At 33.7% G+C, this 11,172-nt stretch overlaps 1 protein-coding gene across 1 annotated transcript; it reads right to left on the bottom strand.

The window, feature by feature from the left end:
• Window positions 1–1,553: 1,553 nt before the first annotated feature.
• On the bottom strand, window positions 1,554–10,563 carry c5h5orf34 (chromosome 5 C5orf34 homolog). The gene is made up of 12 exons (XM_073841329.1): window positions 10,327–10,563; window positions 9,291–9,380; window positions 8,605–9,200; window positions 7,012–7,110; window positions 5,870–5,990; window positions 5,667–5,758; window positions 4,981–5,050; window positions 4,750–4,905; window positions 3,397–3,476; window positions 3,179–3,301; window positions 2,661–2,701; window positions 1,554–2,562 (listed from the first exon to the last, which is right to left on the bottom strand). The coding sequence occupies exons 1-12, from the start codon at window positions 10,519–10,521 to the stop codon at window positions 2,393–2,395; spliced, it is 1,833 nt and encodes a 610-aa protein (XP_073697430.1). The 5' UTR covers window positions 10,522–10,563; the 3' UTR covers window positions 1,554–2,392.
• Window positions 10,564–11,172: the final 609 nt, after the last annotated feature.

The raw sequence follows: 11,172 nt of genomic DNA, 5'->3' as shown, positions 1-11,172 counted from the left end.
TAATTAATTAATGCAGCAATACACAAACCCAAAGCATGCAGGCTATGGACTAAAACATTTTTAAGTGTGAAACTGTGCATATTCACACCTTAAGGGTTGCGCCTTTACACTAGTCACCCTTTACGTTTACAAGCGTGAAAAACACTGAGAACTTTCCTACTGCCTTCTGCTTCTTCAAAATGCAGTTCTACGATCGATATCATTCATTCTTATTGATCACCTCATATAATTGTCATTTCTAATAAGAAAATCCACAAGCATCAAATCACTAGTCCTATTACAGCATCTGGTCCAATATGCTGTACTTAAAGATAAGCAAGAACTAAACCAGCAACAGCAAACTGAGAAATCACAATAAAAGACGCTCATTTTAAATAAATGAGCAAGATTTCACTGCAAACTCACCCAGCCAGTGCATAAGTGTCCGTACAAGAATACAGTGGCTCTGAAAGTGGTGAGAATCACAAATACACCCAGAGGAAATGCATGTTTCTATTACTTTAATAAGGAAGAGGTGTAACCAGGGTTTCACTATCGAGCATCACAACCCTGATCTGGGTTCAGGTTTAACATCAGCTCAAAACCACAGTCTCATTCTTCGGACTCGCAGAGCGAGAAACAACACAAACTCTGGTCCGGTGGTCAGTGCCAATGACACAAGCATAAATGATATTAATATCTCTGGTGTTAAGCGGAGGAGCATATAAAGGTTAGTAGTCTAATTCAGAAAAGCCACAAGTGTTTCACGAATAGCACTGTCAAAGCAAGCAAACAGACTCACCATAATGATGGCTCGTGCTGGAACAACTATCACTAGGTTACTGGTTTGTCTGCGGAGTCTTTTCAAGGAGTGTGGTTGAAGGAACGGGAGAACTGATGACTAAACAAAGTTTTGCAACAACTTATTTCTTCCTCCTAAGTGGCACAGACTTTTGAGCAAAACACGTTCATTTGAATGAGAATGAGTGAGAAATATGTTTTTATTAGTCATTTCAGTTCAAATCTGATTTGACTTTGCATAGTATGTTGTTAAACAAAATGACATGAGAAAGAAGGGCGACATTATACTTTGTATGTTTGTATGAAAGCCAGTCATAATGGAAACTAAAACGTAGACAATTAACCACTGACCTTTAGGGGTGAATCTTGCAAATATATATATATACGTATTATATATAGAAATTATATATAAATATGCTTTGAAGTAGGTTATCATATAATCATATTCTGCAATTACAATTATATGCTTAATCACTAAACACTCTAAAAATCAGGCCTTTTTACTTTATTTACAATAAAATGAGATTCATATATACATATGTATATATGTATATATGAATCTCATTTTATTGTATATATATATATATATATATATATATATATATATATATATATATATATATATATATATAGTCTTTCTGACACATAATTGTCATAACAATTAAACACATTTTTCCAATTTATTTTAAAATTACAATTATTTTCAAAAGTAATAAAGGCATTGCAAAAATACTAACATTATGTATAAATTCAACGACTACTTAATTATTTTATTTGATTAATTATTATAAATACACTCCCAGTCAAAATGTTTTTTAAAGAAGTCTCTTCTGCTGACTAAGGCTGCATTTATTTGGTTTAAAATACTGCAAAAGCAGTAATATTGTGAAATATTTTTTCCATTTAAAATAACTGCTTTCTATTTGAATATATTTTAAAATGTAATTTATTCCTGTGATTTCAAAGCTAAATTTTCAGCATCATTACTCCAGCCTTCAGTGTCACATGATCCTTCAGAAATCATTCTAGTATGCTGATTTGCTGTTCAAGAAACGTTTATTATTATTATTATCAATATTTAAAATAAGATTTCTATTACATATAAATGCTGTTCTTTTGAACTTTCTATGCATTGAAGAAACCTGAAAAATTCTCCTCAGCCATTTTTAAACATTATAATATTAATAATAATAAATTGTTTCTTGAGCAGCAAATCAGCATATTAGAATGATTTCTGAAGGATCATGTGACACAAGTGAAAATTAAGCTTTGATCACAGGAATAAATTACATTTTGAAATATATTCAAGTAGAAAACAAATATTTAAAAAGTAAGGTGAGCAGAAGAGACCTCTTTAAAATCATTACAAATCTTACTGTCCAAAAACTTTTGACTGATAGTGTATTATAGAATTTTATTTTTTTTAATAAAGATTTTTTCACATTATAATAATGAAAATTGGGGGATAAACATAGCCTAAAAACAGGCTTTTTTAATTTAATGTACAATGAAGTGTAGTTTTTATGCTTTGTTTTGTAATAGTAATTTGTTTAGTAATTTCCAAAAAAACAGACAATTTTATTCGTAAAGCCATATTTGTCTGTATGCAGTCCTACGGTCGATCTGATAAGAGTGTGTCAATGTCCTGTATGGCTTTGGAGGTTTTCTGCAGAGCCTCAGAAATGCAGTTCTCTGTGAGTTCGATCCCAGGTCCATCAGAAGAACGCTCACAGCTCAAAGATCTTCCTGTAGGACGCAGGACGGTGCTGTTCTCCAACAAAACTGGTGGATTATGTTAAAGAAATATCTACCCAAGGACATCCTGCTCTCAATAAGCAACTTCCACAGCAATGGTCACAAAATCTTTAAAAAAAGGATACAGTTAAACCTCTTGATCTTTTCCAGTTCAGAAACAACAGACCTGTAGGGGTGTAAGAAATCAGGATTAAGAATAGTTCACTCAAAATTTTTATTTCTATCATAAATAATCAAGTTTGAACAATTCTGTGTAAGTTTGTTGTTGTCAACCTCCAACCATTTCACTGTATAGAAAAGCAAAGCCTGGAGATCAAATTTCCAACTTTTTCTTCCCAAAAGAGCGGGCACAGCCATTTCTAAATTGTATGGGTCTGGCTTCTGGTTTCATCCATGTCCAGCTTGTTTTAGCTGTACAAAACAGCTAGTTTTGCTGCTTGATTTTGCAAATTGGTGTGTCTTACCATATTATTTTAATGTATCTTAATTATGAACAGACTTTTATCATTTTTACTGTCTGTTGTACAAGTGCACATTGTTATTCTTATGGATATTTCCCTATAGCAGCTAATGAACTGGACGTCTTGGCCATAGGCCTATTTCATGTTGAAGAAAAAGGTGTATAAGTTAAGTTCCTTAATACCTGCACGTTATTGGCTGAGGTGTGTCAGAATGGGCGGAGTCTGAGAGAGCCACACCCACAGCACTCATGCTCTGATCTGTCTGTTTTACCCAGTCACACCACTGCACTACTGCCGAAACATACCTGAAAGAGGCAGAGACAAAACGAGAAAATAAGGATTTACATAATCAATTGGTGTTAGTCAGTTGAATGCTATTTCTTTTTTTTCTTTTTTTTACCTTTGATAAGTTTGATCTGTCTCAACTTGGACAAGAGTTTGGTGCCCATCTGGCAAATTGAGCTGGCACCACCTGTGAGACTGTGAGGAAAAAAACTACAAATTAAAAACTCATAACCTTAAAAAACAATACATGGTTTGAAACTATTTCGCTTATTGACATAACTGAATTTATGATCCATTGAGAATATATGACATCATCTAATTAAGACTTAAAAACAAGCAAGCAAGCAATCAATAAACAAATATTTATTAAAGCAAACTATAAAAACATAAAATAGGAAAACATTTGTAAAAAGACAGTTTTTTTTTTTTACCAAATATTATATTTATTTATCATTTGAGACCCTGGACCACAAAACCAGTCATAAGGGATAGTTAGGATAGGATAATATTTGGCCGAGATACAACTATTTGAAAATCTGGAATCTGAAGGTGCAAAAAAAAGAAAATATTGAGAAAACCAACTTTAAAATTGTCCAAATGAATTTCTTAGCAATGCATATTACTAATCAAAAATTAGGTTTTGATAAATACAGTAGGAAATTTACAAAATATCTTCATGGAACATGATCTTTACTTAACATCATAATGATTTTAGGCATAAAAGAAATTTTTTTAATTATGACCCATACAATGTAATAAAATATTAATCAGTTATAATTAATAATAATGATTTATTAATCAGTAATAAGTCATTATTAATAATTATAATATTATTTTATAATTACAACATAATCATTTGATTAAAAAATCCTATTTATAATATAATAAATATATTTATATTTTTAATTTATATTTATAATATAAATAATATTTAATTTATAATAAAATAAATACAATACCATGCAGCACTGCACATCTGTGACAAACTGTTACATTTTAGTTTGAATATTTAAGTAATTTGAACCAAATTTTTCTTCAAACTTATTTTTGATATCAGCAATTTTGACCCATACAGTGTAAATTAATGATTAATAATGATTATATATTAATCCGTAATAAATCATTATTATTAATTATAATATTATTTTATAATTACATAATAATAATAATTTTATAAAAAAATACTTATAATATAATAAATATATTTATAATATTTCAAATTTATATTTATAATATAAATAATATTTAATTTATAAAAACTACAATGCAGCACTGCAATTCTGCGACAAATTGTTACATTTTAGTTTGAATATTTACGTAACTTTAACCTAATTCACCATAAAACTTAAAAACAACCATAAAACAAAAATGTTTCAACTCATTAACACCACAGCTGATTAAATCTGCAAAGTAAACCTGCAGTCGGGTGAGTCTGATTGTATTCTAATGAGGTACATATGTGATGTACCTGTGCAGGTGTATATGTGTCAGACTTCCACATCATCTGCGCTCTAACTCCATCCAGAAACAAGACCTCGACAGTCCCGTCTGAGAGAGCTTTAAAATATCCTGTACCGGCCACCGTCACCTCCTGAACCACAAGCACACAATCGCAAACCGCAGCCTGCTGAAGACAGAACCGTTACATCATACACATCCATATACACTGGACACTGGAGTGAGTATCCGTCACACAGACCTCGTTCCAGCAGTAAAGAGAGAGCGGGGACCTCAGAGAGCTTCTGGCCTGGATGAAGCATTTCAGTATCCTAAATAGACAGAAAAAAAGTTTGTGGAATACACCAAATTAACACTACCATTCCAAATTTGGGGTTTGTAAGATTTTTTTATGTTTTTGAAAAAAGGCTGCATTTATTTGATCAACATTACAGTAAATTAATTGAGAAATAAGACAATTTCAAGTAACTGTTTTCTATTGTATTATATTTTAAATGTAATTTATTCCTTTTGATGCAAAGCTGAATTTTCAGCTTCATTACTTCAGTCTTCAATATCACATGACCCTTCAGAAATCATTCTAATATGCTGATTAGCCGCTTAAGAAACATTAACTATCATCATCAATGTTGAAAACAGTTGTGTTGCTTAATATTTTTGTGGAAACTAAGATTCCTTGAATAACAGAAAGTTCAAAAAAACAGCATTTGTTTGAAATAGAAATCAATTGTAACATTATAAATGTCTTTACTGTCACTTTAGATCAATTAAATACATTCTTACTGAATAAACTTGTTTGTTTTTTCTTCAGATGGGATACTCATTGTTTTGGGAAGAGTATGACATTAGCTATCCTGTGAATCCTGTCTACTGTTGTTTGATTTTGGTTTTCTCATGTGCTGTTTGCTTGCAAACCTCTCATCTCACCTGCTGGCCCGTGTGACAACAGATTGGACTGAATACAGCTGTCCCAGTACATCAGGAGGGAGACCACACAAGTAATAAACACACTCCACCGCCTGAGAACACACAGAATCAAGCTCTGAAATCTTCTAACTCATGCAGTAAATGTATAAACACTACCTTTAATTCACCAAATGTCAAAGTGAACACACTAGTTGTTGTCTTACATCTCTGTGAGCAGCTCCAGCTTTGTAATGTGTGAAGTAATTGGCTAGAACTCCGTTAGATCTGATGACTGAACCATCACCAGGTGAGATCTCTACCATCGGTATCACTCCATCTACTATACTAAAAGAGAGAAAATACATGAAAACATCATCAGTGTTAGAGTGGATTTGTTTGACACAGCGATAGTTCACCCAAAAATGAGAATTTTGTCATAATTTACTCCCTCATGTTATTCCAAACCTGTATGAGTTACTTTCTTCCAACGAACAATGAAGAATATATTTTAAAGAAGGCCACTGACTTGAATAGTATGTGAAAAGAAAGTACAGAAGTCAATGACTACCAGCAGCTGTTTGGTTACATTTAACAAAATTAATATGAAAATAATTTATTTTAACTTAAGTCATTCTAAACCTTTTTGAACTGCGCTCTTCTGTAGAACAAAGGAAGATGTTTTAAAACATAATAAATCAAAAGGGTGAATAAATGATGACAGAATTTATATTTTTAATGAACTGGCAAAAATGAAGTAAAGAATATAGAATATTGAAACATCTCTTTCAGTAATTTAATATATATTATAAAACGGTTAGTTCCATTCCTCAATTCTGATTGGTCAGCAGCTGTGTCGTATTCATGATACGGCACTGCTATGACCGCTTCACTCAACGGTTTTGTGTATCATTGAACCCCCTTAGCAACCACCCTTAGCAACGTAAACACAGCTGCAGCAGTTAGGGACTACTTTTTACAGCGGAAGGCAGTTAATGATTTTACTTTATGAAAACATACAACTTAATATATATAAATTAATATATATTTTTGATTTTAATATTTTTATTGTGTGGTAACCGTTTTATAAAAGCAATAAGGTACTTGAGGCCATGCTGTATCGTGAATAAATCACGGCTGAAGGGCGTTGTTAGGCACGACCTCTCGTACCTTATTGCTTAAATATAATAATATAAAAAATTGGTCCTCAATTCATTAACTGTTTTTTTTTTATAGATAATTTACTTAAATGTGCTAAAACATACCCACCTATCTTTGACTTTAAAAAGTTATCAGCCTATTAATGTTTTTAAGATGATGTAATGGGTAATGGTGCTAATGTATGAACATGAAATGAGTCAGCACTCACCGGTATATGATGCCTTTGCACCAGACCACTTTCACCAGCTCAGCTGTGATTTCCTCTTCCTGTTCTAGTAAATCAGGATTCACAGCGTCATATCGCCACCTGAGAATTAATGAGTGTGGTGAATCTCCCTAAAACCAGGTCATATCTCACTTTTAAAAATATTTAATTGTATTTTTTAAAGGGGTCATCGGATGCAAAACTAACTTTTACATGTTGTTTGAACATTAATGTGTGTTGGTCACCCTACAATGATAAAAATCCACCCTGTGGTAATTTTTTTATCTTTAAAAGTAATATCCCCTTTTAAAAATCAGGTCATTCTCAGCTTCTTGTCGGTGTGATGACACACAGTTGACTGACATGAGCGTCTTACCGTAGACCCGCCCTCACCGAGCTGAAACAGTCCGACTGCGATAGGCATTGCCGCTGAAGACGCAGAGGATTAACATTACTTTCAGTTTTAAAAATAAAGTGCCGATCCCGATCTACATATGCGTCTATGTTCGTGTGAATCATTTGTGATGCAGCTTCACCCACAGCAGAAGTTAGCATAAAGGTTTTTTATGCATCTTTGCAAATGGCCTTTCTTAATAATGTGCTTGTTGGCAAGTTTTGCCGATAAACAAAGCTAAATGCGGCTAAATGCGACTAAAGTAAACATTACACCTCATAATCCCACAGCAGAGAGGGGCAGGGCAAGCAGAGCTCATTTGGATTTAAAGGGCCAATGCAATATAATGAGATGATATTTTGCAGATCTGATTTTGACAAGGTAAAAGGGTGTTTTTTTACATGACTATTGAGAATTTTTAACCAAAGTATATTACAAATGTTTTATTAAGACCCTAAAGATTTATATGAACTTGTGGAAAATGGGCATCCGATGATCCCTTTAAAGGAACACTCCACTTTTTTTGGAAATAGGCTCATTCTCCAACTTCCCCCGAGTTAATAAGTAATAATTTGCTGCTGTAATATGGCCGAAGCAGGAGCAGTAATACCACGCAGCACATGTGCAAATGTTAAACTAGCTGGGAACTCATTTCTGATAATACTCCGCCTGCTTCGGCCATATTACGGCAGCAAACTTCCTTGACTATTACGCCGGAATGGAAGTGTAGTTCCTAATCTTATCAGCCTAGAAACTGGCAGCTTTGCATTTCCACCGGTCTTAGTACATGATATAACTACAGAAGAGTCAAGTTTTAAATACAACAAATATGGAAACTCGTTGGTCATTTTTGAACGCGATGCTACTGGTCTAATAGGATTCAATGATCTATGCTAAGCTATGCTAAAAGTGATATCGCCAGAACAGGAGAACGGCTGAATGGGTTTCAAAATGGTAAAAATCAACTTATTAACTCGGGGGGAGTTGGAGAATGAGCCTATTTCCAAAAAAGTGGAGTGTTCCTTTAAGAGAAAATGCACATTACTTAACATAAGCACTCATAAGTCAATTACGTAAATGAGCCAGATTTAGCCATACAGGCTAAGTTTCGCCTGCAGTCCCTGTTCTTGATAGTCTGAGATTTAAACAGATAAAGAGACATGACATGAGACTGTATTTTGTGTCTGCTTGGCGTTCCTCACCTGTGCTGATGAGGAGAGGGACATTTTAAAGGCAAAGCTTTGGGAAGCTTTGTTTTCAGCCCTGTTTGGGGTTCTGTTGAACCTTTTCCATCTTGCCTATTGACAGTATTTATATTACTTTTTTGTGATTCCCAATGCTTGAATGCTAATGACAGAGGATAGCTCCACATCTGTGGGTAAATCATTCGGGAATACTGCTGAATAACTCTGGTGTATGAATCCATCTTCCCAGACTTCAAACTTGCTGATTCCAGTCTTTCCATATTGGGTGCTTTTACGACTGTCCCAGGATGGCCCTCCTGAGCACCCTTTGAGACTTCAGAGAGGTTTAAACCCTTAACCATGGCAGATTTTGATGACAAGCTAAATAACGAACATGTGCTTTTGTGTTGGTGACCTTGAAGCTCCAGATACTGTGACTCTACTTCATTCTGGCTGGAGCAACAGATAAACTCTACTTTGAACTCTTCTCCAGAAGAGGAAAGGATGAGTTTGGCATGTCCATCTACAGTGCAGACTGCGATGTCTCCATGCGGCCCAGTGGTGCAGGAGTCAGACCCGGGCCACTCCACCTCAGATATAGCACTAGTAAACGTCTGCAAATGAGCATAAATAAGGAATTAACATGATTGACATGATTTCAGTAATAAAAAGCAAACCTTACTACAGCTTTAGGACAGTCTAACCTTGCTGAATTCCACAGTTATGAGCTCCTCTGGCAAATATGGATGAGTTGCATACTTGTTTCTGAACTCCAAAGCATTCAGCACCAGTGTCTAAACAAGAGAGGAAACAAATAAATTATGTATTATTTATACTGACAGCAGTATAAGTTTTTAATGCAAGATTTGTAATTTTTTTAAGCCAGCATTTATTTAATCCAAAGCACAGCAAAAACAGTAACAACTTGAAATTTCAAAGCAGATTTTTTTTAGCATCATTACTCCAGTCACATGATCCTTCAGAAATCATTCTAATATTCTAATTTGCTGCTCAAAAAACATTTACAAATATTATGTTGACAGCTGAGCAGCTTTTTTAGGTTTCTTTGATTGATAGAAAGTTAATAGAAACATTATACATTGTAACATTATAAATGTCTTTTGATCAATTTAAAGCATCCTTGCTAAATAAAAGTATTACTTTTTATAATAGCTTTTAAAAAATGTTTCTGACTCCAAGCTTTTGACTAGTATAGTAGTGTATAATGTTATACAAGCTTTTTATTTCAGATAAATGCTGATCTTTGGATCTTTCTATTTGTCAAAGAATCCAGATTAAAAGGTACTCAACTGTTTAAAATATTGAATAATAATAAAAAATGTTTCTTGAGCAGCAAATCAGCATATTAGAATAATTTCTGAATGATCATGTGATACTAAAGACTGGAGTAATGATACTGAAAATCCAGCTTTTTAAACTAAATAGTAAAATATTTCAAAATTTTACTGTTTTTGTTGTACTTTAGATCAAATAAATAAAGGCTTGATGAGCATAAGAGACCTCTTTAAAAACATTAAAAATCTTACTGTTCAAAAACTTTTGACTGATAGTGTATACAGATAGATAGATAGATAGATAGATAGATAGATAGATAGATAGATAGATAAAGGTAAGTTAGATTTGTTTTGATTAAATTGCAATGCAAATACAAGTTCTGCAGTACAGTATTGATATATTTTATTAAGGTTATGGGGCTGAAAGGGTGATATGTAACGTTACCTTATACTCGCTTATGGCGAATCTTGTTCTCTGTCTGACTCTCTCTTTGGGCTGTAGCGGGTGTGCAGAGGGTGATGTGTGTTTTTCTATCATGAATTCAGATCCGCAGGGTGAGAGTTGCAGTCTGCGTCCGTCTGAGTAAAACACATCCACAGACTCATCCACATACATGAACATAAACCTGACCGAACACATGATTCCCTTTACATCAGACAGAAAGCCAAACCAATTACATAGTCCTTTGACTGCGACTGTCTAAACTTAAAAACCAAAATCACTGAAACAACACAAAAAAAAAACCCTCCACAGCCGCGTCAAATTGTTGTGGTTGATAGAGTCGACCGAATCTCGAATGAATCGTTCTTGCGCGTCGACTCGTTTGAATGAATCAATTGAACTTGTTTACAAAACCGTGAGGGACGACAAATAGCAAAAATGTTACAAATAAAACGTATTGGAAAAATTACTTTGTTGTTTTAAATAAATAACATTACATTAAACGTGAAAACGGAATTTTAAGTAGATTATTTTAAGTAATTATTTTATCAGCTGAATCAAACTGAACTGGAACACAAAATTATAACGAACGCTTTTGTTAGGTAAAATTACACGGCAAAGAACAAACATCATAAACAGCCTCGTTAGAAACAAAAATGTTGGGATGTCAAGAGAGGAAGGTCTAGGTGATCCGATTCTTTGACAGAACTGTTCAAAAGAACCGATTAGCAGAAATGACTCGGACTTGCTTCTCGTCACTAGTTGCCATGGTGCAAATTTTCGCGGTTTGATGAATAGATTGACGCTGATTGATGAATCACTTCTTCTACAGTGTTCTCAAATCTATGC

Source organism: Garra rufa, chromosome 5 (genome assembly GCF_049309525.1).
Source record: "Garra rufa chromosome 5, GarRuf1.0, whole genome shotgun sequence".
In the NCBI taxonomy this organism is placed as follows: Eukaryota; Metazoa; Chordata; class Actinopteri; order Cypriniformes; family Cyprinidae; genus Garra; species Garra rufa.
This window is presented reverse-complemented; position numbering and strand designations above follow the sequence as displayed.

Excerpts from the sequence above, each read along its gene's own strand:
- c5h5orf34 (XM_073841329.1), bottom strand. The coding sequence starts at position 10,521 with ATGTGTTCGGTCAGGTTTATGTTCATGTATGTGGATGAGTCTGTGGAT. Across the intron at positions 9,201-9,290 it reads TAACTGTGGAATTCAGCAAG|ACGTTTACTAGTGCTATATC; the intron begins GTTAGACTGTCC and ends GCTCATTTGCAG. Across the intron at positions 5,759-5,869 it reads CTGGAGCTGCTCACAGAGAT|GCGGTGGAGTGTGTTTATTA; the intron begins GTAAGACAACAA and ends GTGTGTTCTCAG.